General features: G+C 44.2%; 1 protein-coding gene across 1 annotated transcript in view; it reads right to left on the bottom strand.

The window, feature by feature from the left end:
* Window positions 1-452: 452 nt before the first annotated feature.
* The window catches only part of UBE2QL1 (ubiquitin conjugating enzyme E2 Q family like 1), a 103937-nt gene continuing 76578 nt past the window's right edge, over window positions 453-27811 (bottom strand). The window contains exon 2 of the mRNA XM_030209628.1: window positions 453-1866. Within this exon, the coding sequence (XP_030065488.1) occupies window positions 1735-1866 (132 nt within the window). The 3' untranslated portion in view covers window positions 453-1734. The remainder of the gene's footprint in view (window positions 1867-27811) is intronic.

Here is a 27811-nt window from a genome sequence, read left to right as displayed (position 1 = left end):
GATATCCTGAAAACCTGACTGGCTACTAGGTCACTAGGATGGGTTTGGGAAGCTCAGCAATAGCTTGCTCTGGTATTGTGGACTTAATGGAATGCCTCTTAATGTTGCTAAATGATTTAGTGGCTTGGTTTGCATTTTATAATCAATACATGTCCTATGCTTAATCAATACAACCTCAGCACTCAGACTTAACCCCCTTATTCTATAAACTTGCAAGGAACAATTTGATGCTTAGCAGGTGTAACCTAATATAATGATTAGAAGCTAATTGGCATTAACAACCAATTATTAATTATAATTTGTATTAACTGGAGCTAATTAGCAGTTAGGCACACAATGGGATTCAGTAGCCCACATCGATAGCTACTGATAGATACCTATCAATGTTTTATGACAGAATAAATCTTAGACAGTGACAGAGGGGAGTATGTCAAAAAGGCTGAGACATAAAGGTAGTTACTGGTGATTTTATTCAGAACAGACCCAACAGAGTTTCAGCCTGAAATTCAATTGACACATTTTTATCAATTTTGTTTTAAACTTTTCTTGTATGCATTATAAACACTATCTCCATCTGCTATGGAGTCCCTTAGAAAGTACTAAGTCATTTAACAGAAAAGACAAATTAAAATCTTTAAAGATTAAATAACAAGACATCTTTTACACCGCAGTGGGGTTTTTTGGACTTCAAATACATACGGCAACTATTCAGTCAAAAATGAGAAATAAATATCAACCCAGTCATGCAAATCACCTTGCAAACTACCTTTTTAAAAAAAAAAAAGACTTTTCACTTGTAACTGGTACATCATATCTAAAACAAGCAAGATGCCTTTCATGTCTGCTTGTCTGACTGAATGGGGATTTTTTTTTTGTTTTGCAATCTTTATCAAACATGACTTGATAATCCCATTTGTATGGAATATTACTTTATGCAGGCAAGAAAAAGGCTATTATACCATGACCCATCAGTGATCCCCCCACCTTTCCTTTAACAGCATGAGTCATTCCCAAGAACACTACATCAAATAATTCACATTGATGCAAATGCTGAACCTACTGTCTCCCTGGTAATGATATTATTATTCTACACTTGTCCCACACTATAACCTTTTACTTTATAAAATCGATCGATGTGATAATCTGGCATTCATTTATTAAAGTATGCAGTGAACACAAATGAGGGCTAAAATTTATAGTCACAGCAGACCACAACTCCACATAAAAGGACAAATCTTCAAAGTTGTGTTGACCTGCCAGGGGAAAATGAAATGAAGATAACCAGCATAGTAAATGTACCTGCAATGAATGCATGGCTTCCCTATCAAATATTAACTGCTTCATTTACACTTAAATGAAATGAGCGGGAGCAGGTGGAATTTCCACAGCTGCTCTTTGGTACTGCTGTCATGGGAAAAAGCTGAATAGAGGGGCAGCCAGAGGGGGGAAAACACTGCATTCTTGACCGCTGGTCTACAGTGATTTGCAATCATTCATCAGTCTTGGAATAGAATCGCAAGCAGCTCCTTCTGCTTGCTGGTTTTCATTTCTGTAAACACACCTGTTCATAAATAAGTTTAAATGTTTCCAACATTCATGGCCTCTAACTTAAGTAGAAAAGGATGGTGGAAATGCACAGCACTGAAGAGAAGATGGCAATAGTACATTTTGTTGTTGGTGGTGTTTTTTGTGATTTTTTATTAAGTGTTCAGTTCAGCCATCAGTTTGCTTCTATCAGCCATCAGAGACGGGAGGAGTGACCCAGCCATATTTCTCATGGGTCTTCACCAAACTCTTAAATGTTGCTTCTGCCTCTTTGCGACTGAAGGATTTTTTTGACTTGCCAGCTTTTCTGCAGATGCGGCCCTGCATACAAGAAAAAAGGCCACCAAAGTTAGACATCTAACAATTCAACCTGGTATTTAAGAAGACAATTTTCAAAGCTTGGTAAATAGCAGTTTGCTGTCTGAAAATTGTTCCACCCACAATACAACTAAAAGTATGCACATTGGGAAGCAATATGGGCCCGATTCTATATATGGCGCCTAAAATTAACTTGTGATACGCAATCACACCTAATCATATTCTAAATATCGCACGTAATATGCTTAGGCGTAGTTCATCTGACTAAATCTATGCATACCCATTTACGCCAACAAAAAGCTGGTGTAAACCCTGCGTGTAGATTTACATGTACCGACCCATATTTTATAACAACACGCCAAGATTTTAGAACACCCACAAAATGCTCATTTCCACGCCCCTAAGCATGCCTCTTTTTGCCTGCGTACGTTAGAATTTAGGCGCAGTACATTACAGAATATGCTTAGTAATGTATGCGCAAAAATTCTAATTTCTGCCAATTAGCGCTCGTTATTGCTTGTTAAGAGCTGTTAACAATGCGTAACAGCTTGTTACAACAATTAATCTACGCGTGTACTTATAGAATACGCCTAGATTTACACGTGGAACCATGCATAAATCTAGGCGCACTATAGAGAATCCAGGAGTATATGTACTTCTATCTGCATTTACGGGAGGCAGTTCCCCTGCTGGAAGGGTTATTTGGGCAGCAGTGAAAAATTACAGTTAGTTTATATCATTTGCTAAACCACTTAACCTCAGCCAAGAACAAAGTACACTACAAAAATAGAAAGACAGAAAGGAATGCCAATTGATCAGGAAAACATGTTCAACCAAGACAATTTTGTATTTGTATGCCCCCCCCAATCCGATCTTAGACCCCCCATTTGATGCCCCATTCTTATCCTCCCTGATCAAACACCCTTCTGATCCCCCAACCCTCCTGGTCAAAAACACTTCCAGTTCCCCCCACCAAGCCCCTCCTATGTACTACAATCCACTCCCACTTGTCTCAAACCAAACCCACTTCGCACCCCCAAACCACTGGTGATTCAGTGGCAAGGAGCAGCAGCAGTACCCTCTGCTTCCGCTCTGTCCGTCAGGTTCAAAATGGCATCGCTGACCCCTAACAGTAGTACTGGTCCTTGCTCTAGACCACCAGGCCTTAAGAACATAAGCGTTGCCATACTGGTATGGACCGAGAGTCTATCAAGCCCAGCATCCTGTTTCCAACAGCGGCCAATCCAAGTCACAAGTACCTGGTAAGATCATAAGAGTAAAACAAATGTTATCTGCAGTGGATTTTCCCAAGTCCATCTTAATAATGGCTTATGGATTTTTTAAGGAAATTATCCAAAACCTTTTTAAAACCCTGCTAAGCTAACTGCTTGTACCACATTCTCTGGCAACGAATTCCCAGAGGTAGAAGCGGTGGCTTGAACTACATGGGAGGGGGCAGGGGAAAGATCAGAGTAGTAAAGATCACATTGGTGTTAGTGCTGTGGCCATGCTACCAGACTGCCAGTAGTGTGACAGCATGTACTGCCTCCCCTTGAAGTGTAAATAACTGCAGCTGTGTTATTGGCAGGTATGACAGGTAGCATACAGTACTGACTCCCGCACTAGCTGTCACTGACCCACCCATATCACGTCCAGCTCCTGCCTACTTCCACATTAGGCAGTTAAAATGGTTTTTTTTTTTTTGTTTGTTTTTACTGCACTGACTGCTGTAATAAGAGAAATGGATGTTAACGTGCTAATGCCTACTGCATTGTGAAACCTGTGCTAGCTGCTTAGTGCAGCTTAGTATAAGGATGACTTTGGATCTTTATCATACCTCCCCCCCCCCCCCCCCCGATATTCAGTGGTATTTCATTGGCAAGGATTGGGACCTTTCTGGTTAAATGCCGGAAAACTGTCTATCTGCCAATATTCAGTGGTACAAGGCTAGCCATGCACTGCTGAATATTGCCGGTTAGCAGCTAGTCGGTTATATCGGGCAATATAACCGGCTATCCGCCAATTTTTAAAATATGACTGGCCAAGTTTGGCAGCCATATTTGGCTGCGTACAACCCAGAATATCTTTGGTCAGTCTGAATTTAACCGGCCAGTTGGAATTTAACTGGCCAGGGTTGAATATCAGCTTGGATGGTTAAATTCTGCCCAGCCAAAGATAAACTGGATATTCAATGCCAGTCAACGGAAACAGCCCGGCATTGAATATTGGGTCTCAGTGCAGACCGTGGGAGTTAGCCAGTCTAAATCTTGCAGTCTGAAAATTGGCCTCATAATATATATCTATGTATACTCACACTAGCCCAAAATTTTACAGTGCATTTTACTACCAGAGATACATTGCTTTACAACAGTTATGCAGCTACATATTTAGTCTACTTAATCTAAGGCGTCAAAAGAAAATTCCTATTTACCACAGTTTTTAAAGTGTAAATAAAATTAAAAAATAAACTATTATTTCAAAATTTCAATGTAGATTACAGAATTACATACTGTGATTCGGCACCCCCTGGGGATGTGCCCACCTCTGTCCACAAGTCTCCCAGATGTTGGTTTTAAAGGTAGGTCTTATTTTCTCTTTTCCCCCAGCACTGTATAGAGTTGAATAGAATTCTTTTATGCCATAGAAACAGTGGCTCATGGCCTTTCAAACACACAGAGTTGTCCTCTTTGAGGCTGACTCTCACTCAAGTCTTTCCTTTTCTTCCTATGCACTCTTTTGCATTACCCAGGGACCTAATTATAACCTAGGTTCCCCTCCCCCCTTGCATGCAGTGAACCATTTAGGAGACTGGCTTCTTGCCACTTCTCCCTTATTCCTTAACCTTTCCTTTCCTATGCAGGCAGCTGTGTCCCTTGCACTGCTCAAGGGTTGGCTTCTGTTATAGCTTCCCTTTCTCCCATGCAAACAACCTACCTCTGGTAAGACTGATCTCTTGTTACTTCTCCCTTATTTCTCATGTACTCCAGTGGTCTCCTTCTGCCCTGCATCAATAGCTTTTGAGTAGCCAGCCTGTCTCTCTCCCCCTTTAATATGCTAGTTGTCCTGTGGGTTAAAGCTTTCAGCCCCACCCCTTTCTATAGCTGAACAATGCTGCTAATCAACTACCTTGGGAAACTTCAGCTCCATCCCTTCTCTGCAGCTAATGATGCACCATCATCTTCCATAAAATCAGTGGAATAGCCAGACTGGTTATTTTGGGTGGATCCACAGTTTATTCTGGGTAGGCCTTCCAAACCACCCCCTCCTCTTTATCCTGCCTCTCTCTCCCTCTCCTCTGCCCCTGGATCTGGTATTTGCTTCTACCTGCGACCTGGCAATTTCCCTTTACCAAGTTCACGGGCAGCAGCAACAACACACATCCACTGCCTGAGCTGGTCTCTGCAGACTTCCCTCTGCTGCGTACTGCCAGAGGAAACAGAAAGTGACGTCAGCAAGAGCGGGACCCGGCAGAGGGAAGCCTGCAAAGACCAGTGCAGGCAGCGGATGTGCGTTATTGCTGTTGCTCGCAAATGTAATGAGGTAGATAGGGAGAGAGTTGCTGGGCCACAAACGGATCCGGGAAAAGAAGAGAGGAAGCAATGGGAGTTAAGTGACCACCTCGGAAGTATGCTGGGGGGGGGCAGAAAGGGTGGGCCTGAGCAAAGAATGGGTGGGCCAGTGCCCACCCAGGCCCCCTGTAGCTATGCCACTGCCATACATGCCAAATTAAATTAAATTATTCCCACAGGACTGTTCCTATTTGGCTTGCCCAGTACTCCTTCCTGCCTTGCCCCCCTACTCCCTCCTCCCCCCCTCCCAGCTTCCTTTCAACTTCTACAACTGCTGGGAACACACCTTTCCCCAGGAAATGAACAGTGAAGCTTCAGTGTAAGGTAAATACCTGATTCAGTTTCTTCCCCCTTTCCTGAGAGAGACACTGATCCATTCCAGCTTTTCCTGACTGCTCAGCCTTCCTTCTCCTGTCTCTTATAGATCTTGACAGGCATAGCCTGTCAAAATACCTATTTATCATTAACCAACTGATATCATATAAATAAGACAAATACATAAAAACATAAAACACTACCATCTAATATAATAATTCGCACCTCCAACATTCTGAAGCTGACTCCGTGGCAGTGTGGCAGTGAAGCCGTGTAGTGTTCGTAGGGTTCGTAATCGCACTCCCGATCACTGCCCCGCCCTCGAAGGAACTCTGTATAGTTGCCAGGAAAAGAAACGCGACGTCAGAAGGAGAAGGGACCAACCACAGGCAATCACAATGAGGGCGGGACCAGAGGAACAGCTGAAACCACAGCCTATCTGAAACGGCGTCTGTACTTGCTGCACTTCAGTGTTGGCGGCCGAGCAGGAGGTAAAACACAGCACACGTCCTCCTTGCACTCGCAGGCCACAGACACAGAGGGAGGGAGGCGCTGGGCGGCAGAAATCGGAGGAGAGGGGGGGTCCTGAGATGAGGGGGGGTCATGAGATGAGACAGAGAGGAGGGAGGGGGGTCCTGAGATGAGAGGGGGTGGGGAGGGGGGGAGGGGCCTCTTTTACTAGTAATCCTAATAAAAACCTACTTCCTGGGGCGCTGCTGAACCAGTGCATCTATGCCCATCAAGGTGGCTTTCTTCCTCTGTCGGAAAAAACATTCCACTTTGGCATTCCTACTTGAGGCCATAAAATCAAAGACTGGCCAGCCCCACTGGACCAGGAGAAGGTGAAAGGTTGCCTGCCTCAGCTCCCAATCCCCCAGATAGCTGAGATCGACTGAGAGAGTCCATCTGTACATCCAAATTTATTAAACATTTGAAATACCGTTTACTAGTAGATTTCTAAGTGGGTTACAACATTGCAAATTATAAAATTATAAGTCAAAGAAATACAATTTCAAATGATAGAAAAGAATAATTAACGTAATAGAAGGTAGAGAGATTTCTAGATTTATTCCAGCAGTGAACTGTCCCTTATCCTCCAAGAGGGACCGAAGGTGGGAAGGAAGGAAAGGAGGGATGCTTATCTGCTGAAGGCATCTTGAAACCCTATTTAAAGCTCTGAAGAGAGTGTTCTAGTCTTAATGATATAGGGAGCGAATTCCATAGAGAAGGGCCTGTCACACTAAAAATTTTTGTTCCAATAGCGTCAAGACAAATCATACAAAATGAGAGAGAGATTTGCATTCGGTGGAGCCAATGCATGCAAATCTCTGTCATGAACATTCATTGTGGATATTCTGAAAACCTGACTGGCTGAGGTTAATCCAGGACCAGGTTTAGGAACCACTGAACTAGACAGTTGTGTTGTGAGGATCTTCATGTTCTATTAGGGGTAAAAGGAATTAGTAATTGTTATAGATATGGCATTAGTCCTGAATGATGAACCTTGCTGGTTATTTGGACCAGAAGGCTTGCTTCCTCCCAGGGATAAAGGGATGCTGCTTCCACAGCCACTGCTTGACTCCTGATACCTCCCTGTATCAGTGATGGCAGACCACTGCTGTTGCATTATCTGTTGGAATGTAATTGTATTTTTACATGCATTGCCTGTCACCTATTATTTCTCTGTGATTACTCTGTGACCTCTGATGTGAATTACTTAGAGAGGTCACACAGCTATGCAACTTCCTGTGGGGGTTAGATGCAGCAGATGCAGCACATGGAGCACATGGAGCTCATGATCTCTCCTAACCTGAGAGGATCTATGGTGGTGTGAGCATCCATTACCATCTAAGCACATGGAAGGAGCTGATAATACAAATGTATAGTAATATGTATATCAAAGCCTGTCTGATAATAATCTAACTGCAAACTGTGAGTAAACAGATGTTTTGTTACTTCAACTTTAAAGTGACTCAGCAGTGAATTATTCAGGGGTGAATGAGAGAGAGATGAAGAAAGAAATTAACATTTCTAAAGCTGAAGCTGTGTGTACTAAAATCTGCTAATTATTTACTACAAATAATCCAACAAAAGGGTTATGGGCCCAGGGCCAGGAATTGAAAAAGAAGAGAAATATTACCAGGCAGTAAAAAAGCCACATTTTTCTCTTAAGTTTTAAAGGAAAGATTCAGTCTGTCTCTCTCTCCCCCCACACAGCAGACAGAAGGCTAAGAAAATGGCTGAGGGAAGAAATTCACCATTGTTCTATTCTCTCAAGGTGCCTAAATTAACTGAGTTTAATTATCAGCAGTGGGAACTAAGATTCATATGTCTCCTTCGAGCAAAAAGATTAGATATATGCTTAGACCAAGACAGAACAGCTGAAAATATGGCTGAATGGGACAATGCAAACTATTATGTGAAGTGCATGCTTTTGGAAGCTCTCTCAGAGAAACAAGCCATATTAGTGGAGGGAAAAGATACACCAAAGGACATTTTATATAAACTGAGAACTATGTATGCAACTACATATGCAAAGCAGCAACCAATTTGGCTGGCAGAGTTGAATGAAACCAAATTAAGGGATAAAAGTAAATGTAATGATCACATTATGCATCTTATGTCTTCATTTCAAAAGTTAGAACTTTCTGGAATTCCCATGTGTGATGCATTGAAAAGAGCATTTCTTTTTACCTCACTATCAAAGAAGTTTGATGTTTTTAGGTCTGTAAATGAGGCCATTGAAGGGCAATCTTTTGAACAGACAACATCAAAACTAAGGCAGGAATGCATAATAAATGATTCTGAGGAGATGTGTTCTCAAAGCAAGTCAGAGAGAAATGAAACAAATTTCTTGGCAAAGAACAGAGGAAGGCGGAGCTATGGGAAAACTCCACCCAAGGGCAAGCTGATTTGCTACTCATGTGGAAAGGAGGGACATGTATCTAAATGGTGTAAGGAAACACAAAACACTCCCTCTAGCTCACCTAAGCCAATGGAACTAAAGAATTTTCAAACCAGGAAATGTATGAAGGACAAAGATAAACACAAGGGCTTTCTAATGGCAGAAAAATCTTTGACTATGGTAAATAATAATTCAAATGAAAGTACTTGGATTTTGGATTCGGGGAGCACATGCCATTTAACCAATTGTAAGGATTTCTTTCAGGAAATGTGTCCAGAGGAAGGTATTCTTAAAACTGCAAACGCAGGGACTGCTAAGATCCAAGCAAAAGGTATTGGATTCTTAAAATGCAAAGTGTCTAATGAAGTTAAAGAAATTCCTGTAAGTGATGTCTTGTATATTCCCCAAGCAGTTTGCAATATGCTTAGTGTATCTACATTAGATAAGAAGGGATTTGTGATTCATTTTGAAAATAGTAAGTGCACAATCTCTAAAAATGATGAAGTATATGCTGAAGCTTTTATGCATAATGATGTTTATAAACTGAGCATTTCAGGTGAAGCCTCACATATGGCGCAAGTAAGGAAGAATGCTGGTAAAATGGAGAAATGCATAGACTGTGTTACTCAAAAAGGTGTGAGACCCTCATTTCCTGCATACACAGGAAATAGGAGTAATAAAGTGCTGGACTTAATACACAGTGACTTATGTGGACCGTTTAATATCCCATCATTGGGAAATAACAGATTTGTGCTAATATTCTTGGATGATTTCTCTAGATATTGTGTGGCCTATTTGCTGAAAGAGAAAAGTCAAGTCACAGACATGCTGAAGAAATACGTAGCCATGGTGAGCAATAAATTTGAAAGAAAACCAAAGGTTCTTCAGACCGACAATGGTGGTGAGTTCACTTCACAAAGCATGCGCACATTTCTAGAACAAGAAGGCATTCAGCATATCACAACAGTAGCTTATACACCAGAGCAAAATTCTGTTGCAGAGAGAAAATTTAGGTCACTTGTGGAAATGACCAGATGTATGCTGTCAGATAGCAATCTCCCTAAAAGACTATGGGGGGAAGCCATTCTCACAGCAGTGTACCTACAAAACAGAATGCCAACTAAAGGCGCTGAGCGCACACCACATGAGACATGGCATGGTAGGAAGCCAAACCTGTCACACATAAGAACATTTGGAAGTACAGCATATGCTCATGTACCAAAGCAAAGAAGGCATAAGCTGGATTCCACAACAGAAAGGGGCATTTTAGTTGGCTATGCTCCAGGACACAAAGGATATAGAATTTTGAATCTGAAAACTGGCATTGTTGGCATAAGACATGTTACATATTTTGATGAAAACAAAAGGGTTGATAAAGGCTGGATTATCCCAGATGAGCCTTATCATCCAGAATATGAAACTAGAACCATAATAGACATGCCAGTGTATATAAATGCCATACCAAGGCAGATGTCTGAAAGCAACTCACCTGTATCTAACGAGGAACAGGCAGAGGAAACAGACACAGAAAGGATCATTGAAGAAGACAGTACAGTTGGAGAAGGGGAATCAATTGGAGAAGGACTCTCAGATTTAGAGGATGCGGAAAGGTCAGACCAACCTGTTGTCAGACGCTCATCCAGGGAAAACAAAGGTGTTCCACCCCCAAGACTGTCTTACCTAACAAAGTCAGCAGAAGCTCAAGAGCCCTTAACATGGGATGAGATTGAGAAAATGCCAGCAGAAGAAGCTGCTGAATGGCGTAAAGCTGCACAAGAAGAAATTGATGCATTGGATAAAAATAATACTTGGATTCTTACAAAATTACCTCCTGGCAAGAAAGCTATAGGATGCAAATGGGTATTCAAGTTAAAAAGGAATGCACAAGGAAAAGTGGAAAGGTATAAAGCCAGATTAGTGGCAAAGGGATATCTTCAAAAATATGGAGAAGATTTTGATGAAGTGTTTGCACCTGTAGTGAAACACACGACAATCAGAACACTTCTGAGCATTGCAGTCTCAAAAGGCATGCAAGTCAACCACATTGATGTGAAAACAGCGTTTCTTCATGGAGAAATAACTGAAGACTTGTACATGGAACAGCCAACAGGTTTCATAAATACAAAACAAAGACAGCTAGTGTGTAAATTAAACAAAGGTCTTTATGGATTAAAGCAAAGTGCAGAATGTTGGGATGATAAATTGCATGAAATATTGACAAATTTAGGATTTAAGCAAGGTGAAGCAGATAAATGTTTGTACACTAGGTGCACAAATGGACAATATGCATACATTTTAGCTTTTGTTGATGATCTGCTCATTGCAAGCAAAAGTGAGCAAGAGTACAAGGACATTGTAAAGTGTTTAAACCACAATGTTGAGATAAAAGAACTTGGTAATGTGTCATACTATCTTGGTATAGAAATTGAGAAACAAAATGATGGTTCTTATCTTCTAAGCCAGAAGCAGAAAATAAATGAGCTTATTGAAAGTTTAGGTATGCAAGATGCCCAAGTTGTAAGCACTCCCATGATCACTGATTTTCTGAAGGATGAAACAGTAAGAGAACCTTTACCAGATAACATCCAATATAGATCAGCCATAGGTAAGCTTTTATATCTAGCTACCACATACAGGGCTGATATAGCAAATGCAGTAGGAATTTTGAGCAGAAGGGTCAGCTCACCTACCAAATCAGATTGGACTGCAGTTAAAAGGATGGTAAGGTATTTAAAGGGTACCATTGATTGTAAATTAAAGATTTCAGCCAATAGTAATCCAAAACTAATATGTTACTGTGATTCAGATTGGGCAGGGGATCATTCTGATTATAAATCCACAAGTGGATATGTGTTTATGTATGGAAATGTACAAATTTCATGGGCCAGTCATAAACAAAGTATTGTGAGTTTGTCTTCTACAGAAGCTGAATATGTGGCCGTATCGGAAGCGTGCAGAGAACTGATGTGGATTGAAAAACTTTTGCTGGATTTCGGAATAGCTGAAAAGAGACCAATCCAGTTAATGGAAGATAATCAGAGCTGCATCCGACTGTCACAGAATGACAAGGTTCAGTCACGCACCAAGCACATCGCAACGAAATACCACAACGTGCGAGAGTTGGCGAAAGAAGGGGTCATCAGTCTACACTATTGTCACACCAGTGAGATGACAGCTGACATCATGACCAAACCGTTACCCAGAGAACATTTTGTGAATCTGCGTATAAAGCTTGGACTTTGTATGAATAAATAATTGCATGACAGTTATGCATGAGAAGGGGTTTGTTGGAATGTAATTGTATTTTTACATGCATTGCCTGTCACCTATTATTTCTCTGTGATTACTCTGTGACCTCTGATGTGAATTACTTAGAGAGGTCACACAGCTATGCAACTTCCTGTGGGGGTTAGATGCAGCAGATGCAGCACATGGAGCACATGGAGCTCATGATCTCTCCTAACCTGAGAGGATCTATGGTGGTGTGAGCATCCATTACCATCTAAGCACATGGAAGGAGCTGATAATACAAATGTATAGTAATATGTATATCAAAGCCTGTCTGATAATAATCTAACTGCAAACTGTGAGTAAACAGATGTTTTGTTACTTCAACTTTAAAGTGACTCAGCAGTGAATTATTCAGGGGTGAATGAGAGAGAGATGAAGAAAGAAATTAACATTTCTAAAGCTGAAGCTGTGTGTACTAAAATCTGCTAATTATTTACTACAAATAATCCAACATTATCTGCCATCACTTAGACTGCTTTCCCATGAAGCAGTGGGAGAAACTCTTCCAGATCCAATCTAACTGCCCAGATCTTCAGGTGGTTGATGGACTAAGAGGCCTCCAGGGGAACCAAAACCCCTGCACCACTCTACCTAAGCAATAAGCCTGCCTGCCCCCTGCCGAGAAGACTCACATTGGTAGTCACAACTACTCAACTAGGCAGGCCCAGTCCAGGCTGCAATGAGCCTTGAGAGGTAGCAGCAGGCAGAGGTCAAAGTCCTGAGAGACTGGCACCCACCATGAGATGAGAGAATCCTGAAGAGGACACATATTGGCCTGAGCCCACGGACCCACTTCCAGGGTTGCTGCCATGGAATTCAGAAGCTGGAGATAGCACCAGACCCATGAGGCTTGCAACCCGCATAGACTGTACTTCTGGGCTTGCAGCTTACCAATGCACTCCTCCATGAGAAAGACTGCTCCCAGAGTAGACTCCAATGTATTCCAAGGTCTGAGAGGATGACAAGTGACTCTTCCCCTGATTCACCACCCAACCCAAGTGCTCCAGGAGCTGGATGACCTGAGAGTTAACTGCTTCAGAATCTGCTGCAGAGCTGGCCCAAACGAGACAATTGTCTTGGTAGGGTTGGACTTGAATGCTCTGACAGTGCAAGTAAGCTGTAATCACCATCATCACCTTAGAGATGCAAGGGGCAGTAGCCAGGCTGAATGGAAGAGTCCAAAACCGAAAATAACGACCCAGAACAAAAATCACAGTAGAGCTTGTGGTTTCCCTGATTGGAATATGGAGATAGGCCTCCAATAGATCAGGAACTCACCCATATGGATGAAGGTGATCACTAAGTGGTGTCTCCATGTGACAGCACTGAACCTTGAGACAGATATTTACCACTCTGAAGTTAAGGATGGGCCCAAAGGAGCCCCTCTTCTTTGGAACCATGAAATAAGTGGAGGGGCATTTTTGAACATATCAAGCTACAAAAGGCCATCACCTGAACTCTGTCACCACCAACTTGTGTTCTGCAGGTGCTTTGGCATCCACCGAGACCTGGAGGCCCCCCCCCCCCTCTCGCCAGTACTGGCAGATCAGGGGAGAAGACCCAGCTTTGATGAAGTGCATGAGAAAGCGCCTCAGAACCCGTCAGGAGTACTAACAACATAGCACCCCCATAACAGCCTTCCACTGCAGCAATGCCTCAATATAATGTGCCCAGAACCCCATATGCACAAGTTGTTGCAGGCAACCCCCCAAAAATAATACATGGCAAGAAATGTGGGGAGGTTGTAGCATAGCACCCTTCTGTGAGCAAGAACAAGGTGCCCAGAATGTCACATACATCTATTTTGCACACTGTAGCAGCTATGGTGGCAAAAAGAGACAGCAATCAGAAGAAGGTGCAGTGAGAATCAAGCCCTCATCCCCTGTATACAGAGCCCACAGCCTTACACAGTATGCTACACCTCACACACACCTGACAAGGCAATGTTCAGGGAGGACAGCATAGTAGCCACACAAGGCACTCACAGCTCAAGGTGCCACCGACAAAGCAAGCCCTCAGGCCCTGCAGACCACAATGAATGTGCAAGCCACTGTGAAGTCCAATTGTGATGTGTGCTGGACAGTGAAATATTCAGCTAGATGCCACTGCTGGGACAATGAAACTTCTACCCAGCCAGGTTGGCCACCCTCTCAGGTCCCCTTGGCACTGGCTGCTGTGAGGACCCCACATCATTGCCATTGTTAACGATGTAGGGTTCTGCAATGATGTCCTCATCATTGCAGGACCCACTCACCAATGTCTCCCACCTTCTGGGCAGTACATTGATTGTATCATGGAGGGTCTTGCAGAGGTGGCTAGAAGACAGAGAAGGGTCTCTTGTCTCTCAGTCAGCTGTAGAACCATAGCAGCCAGCTCTATGGGTGCTTCAGTACTTTCAATATTGAACAAACTCCTTGACTTTGTCCAAGGAGAGGTAATTTCAATTGGGTTTCACACCCCCAATAATTTTGAAAAGTTAGCTCCTATGTGTAGACCTCATAGCCTTAGGGAACCAACTATACCCACATCCCTGGCAGCACCTGTTATTGTGTCACCATCCCTGGAATTACACATTGGCATCCAATATCACAGCCACTGACTTGACTCCAGCAGCCCCGAGCCTCATCCTGCATGCCTGTATGGCTGCCAACCTCTCATGGGACAAACATGCATCATATCTGTAGCTCCCTGACTCCTTGCCATGTCATCTCATAGGTCATACAAACCAATTATGTTCTCCAACTACCCACATAATGGCCCCCACTGCCCCTGTACCTGCCTATGCTGCCCAGCTTAACTACTATGCAAGCCACATAGAATGTGCGTGACTCATATGTGCACTATGTTCACACACAGGTCATTCTCCTAGACCTGCCAAGTCTCTGGTTTTCAGCAAGTCATTTAGCACACTGCCAAAGCGAGAAATTCTCCTGCTGAGCCACTGCCACCGCTGAACCTGCCGCTGTTGCTTTTCCCAATGAGCAGAAGCAATGGCAAAATAATAAAAAGCATGCATGGGGCCCCAGTCTTCAGGCATGTGCTGTTGATTCTGCCAGTTCCCTGCCCTCTCTGATGTCAACTTCCTCTCTCATTCAAACATTTCCTAATATGTATTTTTCTTCTTCCAGATTATGTAATTATTTTCTATTGAAATTTCCATCAATCAATGGAATTTGTCTTAAAAGTCAGTTTGAGGCATTGTTTTCATATCGTGTAAGCTCCAATTGGAACACTCTTCCCCTGCAATTTCGTTCTGAGACAAATTACAAGAATTTACATAAAAAACTGAAGACTTTTATTTGATAAATTCTAATTTGTTAGACTATAATTAAACACTGAATCCCACTGCGTGATGGTAGAATCTGAGTATTGCTACCTGTAAATTGTCTCCTATTGGAATTACTACAGAAGGAAAATGGCCTCAAAGAGCTCAAGGATATCTTGTATCTATAGAGCTTAATCGGATCTAACTGATCCTTTCTTCATCACTGGCCGTGAAAAACCTTCAATGAAAGAGTACTGCCTACACAATATATTTTTTACAAGGCTTGGGGCAAGAGGGTACAGATTGCTGTATGAGTGAGCAGAGGAGCCGCTGTACACAGACTCAACGCATGTGCATGAGCAAGCATAAATCGATTAGCTCGTGAATGAAGATAAGCGCCTTTTGATTACTTAATGCTCACCCGATGGTAGCAGAGTCTGTATTGAGCCTGTAAAACAATTTAGTATAGAGAGACTGCAGAATTGATATAGTATGGACTATATACCACATTTCTTGTAAAAAAAAAAAATATTGTGTAGGCAGTACTCTTTCATTGAAGGTTTTTCACGGCAGTGATGAAGAGAGGATCAATTAGATCTGATTAAGCTCTGTAGATACAAGATATCCTTGAGCTCTTTGAGGCCATTTTCCTTCTGTAGTAATTCCAATAGGAGACAATTTACAGGTAGCAATACTCAGATTCTACCATCACACAGTGGGATTCAGTGTTTAATTATAGTCTAGCGATTTATTGATCCTATCCCTTGAATAATAATTTAGTAAATTCTAATTTGTACCATTTGTATCTACTTTGCTGTAATTCCTCATATTGTTTGAGTTATTCTTTTGTTAACAGCCTTGAACCTCTCGTTGGGACTAGTGCAGTCTACAATTCATGATTAGATTAGAGTAGATGAAGTAAAACGAGGGAAATTAAAGACTAAACAGAAAGACAAAAAAAAAAACAAATTAAAGAAGACTGATAGAAAAAAAAGGAAAGAAAAATCACAAACGGACAGGAAACCATGGCAAGAGAGTTAAGAGAAGACGAAAGAAAGCAGAAACCAGCAACTTGGACCAACACAATTAGAAAAAGAAAACTGCCAGACATCAAAGATAGAATTTTGTTTTTTTTAAAATTTAGGATAATGTAATGTGGTAGCTGTGTTAATAAAGGTTGGATAAATACAAAGTAAACACAAAATGGAAAATAAGGTGATATCTCTATATTGGACTAATTTTAATACATTTTTGACTAGCTTTCAGAGACAAACACTTCCTACCTGAGGTCAGGAGAGGATACCATAACAGCAGCATACTGTCCTGACCTGACCTGATGCAGGCGGTTTTGACCTCTGAAAGCTAGTCAAATATGTATTAGGTTAGTCCAATAAAATATATTCCAGTTCCAAGTGCCTGAACTAAGCATGCATGAGAGTATACTTCCGCACTGCTCAAACATCACGGTTAGGGCAGAGTGGGCAGAGCCAAGGCAGAGTGGGCAGGGCTGGGGCATGTACTAAAATCTCCCTCTCAAAAATTGTGCTCCCTTGGCAGCTCTGCTTTCCAGCAGCAGTCCACCAGAAGCAAAAGGAGGAAGAGAGGGAGGAGGATGAGGCTGTCTTGTACCCAGCTGTTCAGACCCCTCCCACACCAGCCGGGCACAGCCCAGCACCCCCACCCCCAGCCACCCACAGAGAAGGACATGCAGCAGGAGCTGGTGTTGGAGGATCCTGGCCTGTGGCATAGGCCACAGGAGGCAGAGGACTAGGAGACGGCCAAGAACGTTTAAGCTGACATGCTGCTGCTGGAGGGGGATGAAGGGGCAGAGGAAGCACCACCTCAGGCAACACCCCTGCTGCCCTTAGCAGCTGTGCCAACCCCCGACACACAAACCAGTGGTGTAGCTGGGGGAGGGGGGTGCCAGGGGAGGGAGCGCCAGGGGAGCGGCCCCTCTCCCAAACGGACTTCCGATGGTACCTATTTTTCATGTGATCTGTTGTGTTTAAAACACATGTAGTGTCGTCAGAAGTCCGCTCTCTGCTCCCCCGGCGCCTTTATCCTGGCTATGCTTCTGACAGAAGCTATATCTTCAGGTGATCACTCCAGGCCACTCTCAACAGTGGTCATCATGAGACAGCAGCAGCAGGACTTAAAGAGGATCCCACACTCTATGTATAGAATGAAACATTTTATTGTTGAAGCCAAATAAGTTCATTTCTTATTTGTTTGAAAAATGCAGTTTACAACAAGGTTATCAATAGAAATCAAACAAAATAAAACATGGAAAAGAAAATAAGATGATATCTTTTTTATTGGCCATAACTTAATACATTTCTTGATTAGCTTTTGAAGGTTGCCCTTCTTCGTCAGATCGGAAATAAGCAAATATGTTAGCAGATAGTATATATAAGAGAAGCATTACTTTGACAGTCTGACAGAGTGGGAGGGTGGGGATATGCATGGGGACATCAAAGCATTTCACTGATATTCTAACAGGATGGGTGTTGGTAGGTGAGAGGACGGTAATAAACAGAGAAATAAACAGAGAAATACAGCTTTATGGTTTATAATGGGTTACAACAATAACACACATAAGCATATAAGCACTGCCACGCTGGGAAAAGACCAAAGGTCCATCAAGCCCAGCACTCTGTCTCCGACAGCGGCCAATCCAGGCCCCAAGAACCTGGCAAAAAACCCAAAATTTAATAACGATCAATGGACTTTTCCTTCAGAAATCTGTCCAGACCCCCTTTAAACTCAGCAAGGCCAGCTGCCGTCACTACCTTCTCCGGCAATGAGTTCCAGAGTCTAACTACGCGTTGAGTAAATAAAAACTTTCTCCGATTTGTTTTAAACCTACCACATTCTAATTTCATCTTGTGTCCCCCCTGGTTCTATTATTGTTAGAAAGCGTAAACAAACGCTTTAAAAATTGTTCCATAAAAAGCTCTACAGCTCCATTATTCTGAAATATGTGGTTATATAATGGCATGTGATGCTGACAACAGCTGTGGTCACCACAGTAATAGTACATGGCTGGGAAAAGGAGACTGTGCATGATGATGTGGAGAAAGGAGGTATGAATTTTCCATCTGGGTCTCTGGTGACAATCATTACAACTATTCAGCACTGACAGCTGCCCCTTCAGTAGGCAGGCAAATGGAGGATGAGGTTGGGTGGGTAGTTTTAGGGGGGAGCCACCTCAGGAATTGAACCTGCCAACTCCAAGTCCCTAGGCAAGTGCCAAAATCATTAGGCCAGGCCTCCAGCAGCAAACCACAGTGGCAGGGAATGGCTGCTGCATTAGAGTGGCCAGCATTAGCATTAAGACTCTGTGTCACCATCGGAGCACCTGACAAAGCTGTGAGGTACATGGGAGCTGCTATCAGGCTCTACAGTGTGTGTGTGTGTGTGTGTGGGGGGGGGGGGGGTATACATCATTGCAGTTTTCCCTCCCAGTTCCTTCTCTCAGGTCATGACTATAGGGCAGCTGGAAGTGGGGCTTTTCCTTAACCTCAGCATTAGGCCTGTGTTACCCCTATCTACTTCTGGGGCCACCCCAGCCACTCAGCTGTTCAGGAGATGCCCAAGGAATATTGCACAGAGAGATCTGCAGGCACTGGCTCTGGAGCATGCACTGAGCTCTCATGATGATTCTCTGTGGATATTCTGAACACCTGAGTGCTCGGGGTGCCTCCTGGATCAGGTTGCAGAATCACAATAGCCAGGAGAAAGGCCCCATTCCAATCTGGACAACTGCCAGAGTACAGGCATTGTTCCTCTGGTGGGTGGATGGAGGATGGAGCAATGCAATAAACCCATTCTATTAGTACACTTACCTAGCTATGATCAGACAATCCATTTGAGATGTACAATTGTGGGTTACTAATAAAAGCCTGACAAGCCACCTACATTAGGTATCATATCCGTAGACCTCTGTTCCATGGGGGCTCACAATCTATGCATATGCTAGGCCTATGCAGCCTAAAGGTATTTGTTCTGTAGTGGAGGTAGCGTGAGTGGGGCAGAATGTATTGTTACATAACCATGTCAATCCCAGGATCTTGCAGGGCTCATTCTATCCCTCCATGCAGGCCCCTACAATGGTCTCCATCACAGGTGTTCCCTGACAAATATAATAACCACACAGCATTAGAATGGCCACCTCAGGAGGGTGACAGCAACTCCTGCTGCAGGGCAGATATTGCTAGATGTCCCACAGCACACATCGCCAAATAGTGTGGGATTTTTGGCAGCTAGCACTTTTTGTTGCTGCTTTCCAAAATTATCCTCTCCATTCCATAACAATATCCCTGACCTTTTTCTATTTCTCCCCTTGGTCGAAGGGCCAGTCTTAATTCTGAGTCAGAATGTAACCCAGTGGGTTAAATTAATTTTATAATTATTGTACCTGGGGTCTGGGTTTTTTTCCCCAGATCCTAGGGCTTTCTGGGTCATCTGGTGGCCAGAGCTGTGAGTCCGGAGGCAGGTTCTGGCTTCCATGGAGGAGGCTGCATCACCCGTGACCTCCTCCCCGACACTGCGCAGCTGAGAAGTAAGCTTCCCCGGCCAGGTGCAAATAAGAAAATAGCTGGTTTTGGCCTGTAAAAGGGGAGCTTCGAGTAAGCATGATTTTTCACTCATGTGTGGTAGCTCTTCTGAGTAGACACGAGGCCCAAAATGAAGTTGGGGCCTAAATTTGAGAGGTGGTAAATCGTGGTGTTCTCCCGCTACCGCAGAGGGTCCTCCAGCTCCCGGACTGCAGGTGGAGGTTACATTCTGACCCTTCAGGGAACCAAATAAGTGGTCTGCTGGCCCAAGAAATTGTTTTGTTTATTTTTAAAAATGTGTTTTTTGGTCACATTGGGCCAGGGTTTAAAGGGTTAATTTTTGATAAAATCTAATGGAAGTTATGGCTTCCTGAGAAACTCTTTAGGTGCATTAGTGCTTTAAAATTTTGGGAAAAAATTATTTTCGTAGTAAAATGTGAAGTTTTAGTTTGGGCCAGTTCTGGGTTTTAAATTTGTTTTTTTCGAACAGGCCAACGTTGCTCAGGGATGTGCATGGGGCGATGCCAAGTATTTCTAGAGTAGAGGTCCCCAGTTCTATAGGCTTTTGGGGGATAATTTCTGGCAAAAAACGTTGTAGAAAAATACGGTATATGTAGTTTGATGAGACCAAGGATTACAGGATCTTTTGGATAAATTTTACAGATATTTTTGTGATAATGGGAAAAGCATATTTTTGCCAAAATTATGTTCTATGGGCTCAAAATGGAGACCGTGGACTTTTCTGTTAGGTTCCATGCCTTTCAAAGTTTTATGTGCAGTGGTTTGATTGGCTACTGGAGGTCAGCTGGTGACTCAGAGCCACTGTTACCTTAGCAACAGCCATAGGAGCCGACTTTTTAAAATGATTAGGGGTGCTCAAATTTTTTTTTTTTAGAGGTGGTGCATTCCCCCCTCCCCCCTGAGTTCCAGGGCCCCCCCGCCCGTCTGTCCATCCCTCCCTCCCTCTGAGTTCCAGAGCCCCCCCTCCCCCCCCCCCCCGCGTTCGCCCCTCCATACCTCCGTCCAAATTTTAAAATCCATCTTCTTACCTCGTCGGGGTGTTAAGGCGCCAGCTGCACGTAGTGAAAAGCGTGCATGCTCGCACTTCAGCCTTCCTTCGTCTGTCTCTGAGCTCTGGTCCCGCCCAAGCGGAAACAGGAAATGAGGGCGGTACCAGAACTGAGAGACATAATAGTAACATAGTAGATGACGGCAGAAAAAGACCTGCATGGTCCATCCAGTCTGCCCAACAAGATAAACTCATATGTGCTACTTTTTGTGTATACCTTACCTTGATTTGTACCTGTCCTTTTCAAAGCACAGACCGTGTAAGTCTGCCCAGCACTATCCCCGCCTCCCAACCACCAGCCCCACTTCCCACCACCGGTTCTGGCACAGACCGTATAAGTCTGCCCAGCACTATCCCCGCCTCCCAACCACCAGTCCCGCCTCCCACCACCGGCTCTGGCACAGACCGTATAAGTCTGCCCATAACTATCTCTGCCTCCAGCTCTGCCACCCAATCTCGGCTTTAGAAACTTTGATACTTACAATTTAATAAAGAACAATCTAAAAAATAGTTAATATGGTGGTGAAGATATAATATATAGAGAGTATAGCTATTAGAACATTTGTTACCCAGTAAAGAATTTTGTGTATACATATTTATTAGAGAAAGAAAACCTGGGCTGTTTGTGACATTCAAGGCCTAAACTACTGCATCCCTGGACTAGGGAACATGCCATAAAGTTAACATCAAATTCCTAAAGGTAAAGTCTATAACTTCTTATTACGGTAGACCAGTAGCCACCGTTTATCCCTGTGAGTAGACAGCATGGCATTTTGCTTCTTCTTGGGCTTCTGCCAATATGGTAATTCTTATGTCTACATGAAAAAGAAAGCTAGTGGACTGTAAGGTTGAAATTTGAACAAACTACGCGGCTACTGCAGGCAGTAAAACATAACTAGAAAATATACAGGACAAAAAAAGAAACAGGGCTGGACTGGAGATCCAAAACATATTAAGATGCTCCAGAAAAAGCCAACGATTTTAATTTCAACTCGCTTCAGTGGTCCTTCCATTGAAATGCACAGCGAAACATAGCTAAATAAAAAGGAGCGTAGAAATAAAAGCATAACAAGCAGCAAGGGGACAAGATACAAAGAGGCTGCTAGGGGGAAGGGTTCAGGCTGCCCAACACACAGCTCCGCGGTGTGAACCATTCAAGGGCCAAGTATAATCTCCCAGTGAAGCCGTCTCCAGGTAGACAAAAAGAGAAACGATAAAATGCAGACTTTACTCTGGGAGTTCACGAGAAGTAATAAATCCCAGAGCTGCATTAAACACTATGGGATCATGTGTTAAGCGTTCCCTAGCTCTTTATGGAAAAAAAAACAATGGAGACCAAGAAGAGAGGAAGTCTTGAGACTACGTTAAAAGGCCAAACATTACCAAAACTCTGCACCAGAGCGCCCACCACAGAAACACCTTCAACTTCAGCACACTGTGCACATTCCGGAAACACATGTGGGCCATTTCCCCTTGAGCAGAAAGACCTGCAACCATAGAGAAGAGACTGAATGAAACAGGGCTGTGTCGTAACTTAGTGCGGGCTAGAGCGTCGCCTGTAACTGGAGGTTTAAGGCGGGAGTCAGGAGACGGCAGTGGCACGTAGTACGTTATAGAGTAGCTGAAGGCGATTTTCTCCTAGCACTGCAGACGCCATATCAGTACTTCTAAGCGATGGACAAACAGGCGGGGGGGCCCTAGAACTCGGAGGGCGGGATTTTGGGACCTTCCGGTCAGCGAAATATTGGGGGTGCTCGAGCACCCACAGCACCCACGGAGTCGGCGCCTATGGCAACAGCTGCTCTGGCTGTGGTCAGAAGAGCTGAAGATTTCAGAGAGGCCAGAAGTGTGATGGTATGCTCTTTGTGTGAAAGTACTGTAATACTGCAGGCTGGTTTTAATTTTACCCTGAATGAATGAGCAGTGTCTGCTCAGGGGCCATAGTCAGTTGTGAGTGGTAGTTCTAATGAAAATGTGAAAACCTGTGTGCACCAGTTTTGGGTATGCTGAGTGGTTGCTATGAAATTGTCTGTTAAGTACATATGTGAGTAACTCTGGTAGTGACTGGGAGTGAGTGAGATCTGAGTTCCGCATATTTTATTCAGATCCTAGTAAGAACAGGGTGAAATCTGAATAGGAGTCCTTAACTTGACTATAGTGAATGTGAAGGTTGTATGTTGTTCTGTTTGAGTGAAAAAGCTCAACTAAGCAAAGCAGTGCATTTCCAGAAAACAAGGAAAAGTGATGAGAATAGGCCTGGAAGACAGGGACGCCTAATTTATTTGTATTTTATTTATAGCTAGTGAAGCCCCTGTATAGTATATGATGTCATAGTAAGGGAGCTTACTAATTAAGGGAATAGGAATTTAAGGTTTTCCTTCACTGGAACGTTAAAACACAAGATAGTAGCTACAGGCCAGAAGAGGCATGCGCTGGATGTCGGAGAAGGGTCCCACCATGCAAGAAAGAACAAAGCCTCTCTCAAGACAGATCTCAGCTAAGTAAAACTTCATCACATAGACATAATGTTTATTGAGTAATATAGATGGTGGGAGTTCTGGGTGGGAAAACCATTAAAGCCATAGTTACCTGACAGAGAAGGTTGAAGTCCCTAGGAGGTCTGAAAGACAACAATTGGACATAAAGAGTAATTTTCTGGGAAAAAAAAAGTACTTCCTTTAGAGAGAATTGACAGTGTAAGAGAAATGATGTGAATAGTAACACTTATCTGATATCCTGGTTCACTGTTTAATTGCACTTATAAAAGAAAAACTGTTTATTGTGAAGAACTGAAAGTGAAGTTGTTAAAAAAATTATCAATTTAATTTAAAAATCCTAGACTTGTTAGTAATAAACTCACATTAACCATTGTAACATCTGTCTGGTTTCTGGGCTTAAAATCCTTTAGTTTCCTTCCTTCTCTTTGTTTTGAACTAAGAGAATATAGTTAGTTTAAGCGGCTGAAGAAGACTACAGTCAATGGTAAATGGTAGAGTCAACAATGCAGGCCTGAAGCAGAAATGATTTACAAGAAGCAGCAGTCTTCCCAATGGAGCTATTCTGGCCTGCCAGCCCTGCTTACCCCATCCCCTAAAATAGCTTCTGCATGAGTCCTGCCCCCTATTTTCCAGACAAACCAAGCACTACTAATATCTCATTCCCCCTGCTAGCCCACCCACAAACAGTAGCCAGCACAACAGCAGATTTATGTCAAGGTGAGTTGTCTAGCAGTAACCAGGAGGTAAAAAACCAGCATGGGTTCAGAGTCAGTGCCAAGACTGGAATTTGCTCTCTGCACTGCAGCCTGCTTTCCCAACAACTCTGGCTGTGGACTTTAGTATAGGCACATTCAGGTGTATCCTTATATATCCGCATATATAAGGGGTTTTAAATATAAATAAAGAAATATGTAAAAAGAGAAAAGGAGAAGAACTGAAAGGTCTGTTGTCTAGCATAAGCCGCAAGTCCGATATGAACAGCAAGTATTCTCTGCCAGTGAACTGTTTGATCAGTGTTCTGCAAACCATGAGACAGGGGAATAGCACAGAAGAAGGGGCCAACAGAGCAGAGTCCCACCATAGATGGTAGGTGGGGGACACAGATGGCAAGCTCTAGATTACCCCAAGCAGAGACAGCAGAGGCACAGAAGAGCTGCCTGCAAGTGCTGCAGGAGATGCAGCGAGTTTCCCAGGAGGCTTGGGACAGCATGTTTGTTGCAGTTTGTGGGTATCCAGAGGGTTTTGCTGGCTAACCCTGAATGTAACTCACCTTGAGCTAGTACTGAAAAAGGCGTGAGCAAAATCTAAATAAATAAATAAATAAATAACCCTGAGGGCCAGACCATCACCCTGCCTACCCAGGAGGCCCCGTCCCCTCCTCACATCTGACACCAGGGAAGCCAGCAGCCAGCCAGCACTACCCTCAGGGTCTGCAGAACTTGAGGGACAAGGCAGCGACTTGGGGTCTATACCAAGTGCCTGGCAATAGTCCACAAACTGAATACACTGTTCCATGGCAGGATGTCAAGGCCATGGCTAGACAGGGCCCTGAGGAACGAAACATCCCCAACCTCACTTCTGTGCAGCAAGTACTCCCAACCCTGCCCAGGCACTCCATCCTCCACAGCATGAGGGCTGTGTCCCAGGCACGAACAGCTATCTCCTGGCTGGGTGAAGAGGCACATCTCCCCACAGCGACATTGTCACATTATTAAAAATATAAATAGTGCAGTCCATAAAAAACAATAAATACTGAGTTCCAATTAATAGTAAAACCCATTAAAAGCATTGTGCCTCAAAAGCCACAGCTGCCCCCTGTGCTGAACAGTACCTGCTCTCTATCGTGTCCAACAGCCAGGTCCTGAAAAATGCAAGGAAGCTCTTGTTATAAGAAACAGAATGCAGACTAAGTCACAGATCATATCCCTATCAGAAAGGGAAGGGTGGACTTGGTGGTCTTAGTTTACTTGGAGACACTTGCAAATGAGGTATCATTCTGCTTCATTGTTTCCTGGGTCCTTCTAGCTAGTGCTGGGGGGAGATAGGATAAAGAGAAATTGAGTTGGTTTCGATGGTGTTGATGGCTCTAGCATCATGACAAGCCCCTTTGCAACATTAAAGCAATGCTGAGGTTCAAAAACAGCAGCTAGATTACTCAATATAGACATCATTCTCCCCCAAATGCCAATATGCTGGCCAATTTTCAAATTAAAAATGCCTAAAATCAAAACGTCTAAGCAGCCACAGTTGACAAACCCAAAATGCCCTATAAGTCAGTATTTTCAAAGTTCTACATCCACTGTCACTAAGGCAGCCAGCAAGGATGTCCTTACCAGGAAGGAAAACTTCAGTGCAGGGAAAGTGGAACTTCTTGTGAAGAAGGTGTTGGCACACCAGCACAACTTGTTTGCCCCTAAAGGCCAATGACTTGAGGCCTCTACTAAGCAGAAAGAGTGCCTGGAAATAGTCCAATGGCAAAAGCTAAAATGAATGGTGCTGTTCAAGATACCACCAGAGTTCATCCATGGGGTGGGAAGGCAGGACCCATCTGCAGAGCCTGGGGACACAGGTAGGATCATGGTGAATGCTGCTTTCTATATCTCTCCCTCCCTAACTAGCTGGGACAGTGGGTGTGGGGATAGTAAGAATACTTTCTGTCCCAGCAGCTACCTGAGAGGGAACACCAGCAGCACACTACAGGCAGAGCACCAGGTTTGCAGGGGCCATGCTCTAACGCTGCACTGTAGCATAATGGTTAGTCCAAAGGTCTGGGAGACCTGAGGCCACTGGTTCAAATCCTACTCTGCCTGCCTTTTGATGTGGACTCTTCACCCCCCCCCTCCCACCCCCCAAAAGGCAAAAAGGGAGCAAGTGCATCCTTTGAAATGGGCACTTATGTCTCTTTGGCATTTCATGCCTGCACAGACCCTGACATTGCTGAGCACTCCTGTTGTCCTGTATCCTTTACCTACCTGGGTGTATAGCTGTAGTTCTTCCCAGGTTCTGAAGAGGATAGTGCACCATACCAATTTTCTCCAGCACTGTGGGATATGAGGGAACAGTGGCAGTCCTCATCACCTGTGAGAACAGAGTGCACATGTAGGGATGTGTTCTGGGAGGGTGACAGCCAAACACAATGGCTAGAAACTAAGACATGTGTTCTTACTTAGCTTGCTGGTACAGACTCAGACTCTGAAGCAGACGGGGGTCACAACAGCCTGGACCAGGGCCAGCCCGACCTGCAGATGGAGGAGCAAGCTGTGGCAGCAGAGGGCACCACAGCACCCACAGAGGCAGGAGCAACCAAGCTAGGAGACCTCTGCAAGGGAGATAGAGCAGCAGGAGATAACCCAGGAACCTGTCCCCCCTCCTGGACTTTGAGGATGGTACTGGTAAGGCTGAGGAACCTGATGAGGAGCCACAGGACTCATGGAGGGGTGTGTCCCACCACAGACTGCAGGTGTTCAATCTGGCCTCCAAAATACTGTGACAGAACCAGCTGCTGGCGGACTATAACCACGAGAAGGTAGAGCTGCTCCACTAGGCAGCGCAGCTGGGAGATGCAGTGGGATTCCTAGGAGGCTTGGGACACCCTTTTGATGCAGTTTGTGGGTTTCTGGAGGGACTTAAAGACTAACCCTGAGGACCATACTGCCGCCCAGCCTACCAAGTGGGTCTCTTCACCCTCACCTGCCACCAGGGGGGCAAGCAGTCAGCCAGAAGCACTCTCAGCACAACCAACAGCTGCCCAGAGTACCCACCACCAAGGGGGGTGTGACAGCAACCACTACATCAAGCAGCATGGGACCATTGGCCAAATGTGACCATCTCGGGCACAAAAGTGGTGGGCCAAGTATGTCTCAGAGCAAGGCTGGGCCCACACAGCCAACCCATAGTGCAGTCCTGGATGTGGTGATTGGCAGCGGAAGAGGCACAAGCCCTATCAAGTGGCCATATATTGCCATGGTGGCAGAAGCAGCTGGCTGCCTCAATGTCTCCGATACCAATGAGGGCTCCACAAGGCAGGGGCCACCACCAGAGAGGGCTAGATCTTCCACTGGTGCCAGAGGTAGGGGCGGGAGGGGTGGCTGAGGGCAAGAGAATGTTCTGTGAGGCACATCACTGTGGTGGCGTGATAGTGGTGGTGGAGGGGGTAAGTGGAGGGTACGTTGAATGTGTATTGATTTTGGGTGTTAGAGGGTTGGGGATGTGGTAGTGGTCAGGGGGAGGGTGTTAGGGGGAAGGAGGAGTGGAGGGTGTGGGAGGAAGGGGGAAAGGGTACTGCTGGCTTTGTCACATTCTGTTGGGAAATAAACGTAACACTTACTGGGATTGCACCCTCAGCTGGTGTGGAGCCAGGTCTGCTCTGCCAGCGAGGGGGTGGAGGTTCTCCTCTTCTTGGTCTGGTTCTGCTTGCTGTTGCTGCGGCTGCTGCTGTGTTGGTTCTGGCAGAGTCTGTCTTCTTTGCTGGGCAAAGTTG

The sequence above is a fragment of the Microcaecilia unicolor genome, chromosome 1, assembly GCF_901765095.1.
Source record: "Microcaecilia unicolor chromosome 1, aMicUni1.1, whole genome shotgun sequence".
NCBI lineage: Eukaryota > Metazoa > Chordata > Amphibia > Gymnophiona > Siphonopidae > Microcaecilia > Microcaecilia unicolor.
The sequence above is the reverse complement of the archived record's forward strand: the minus strand, read 5'-3'. Positions and strand labels throughout refer to the sequence as shown.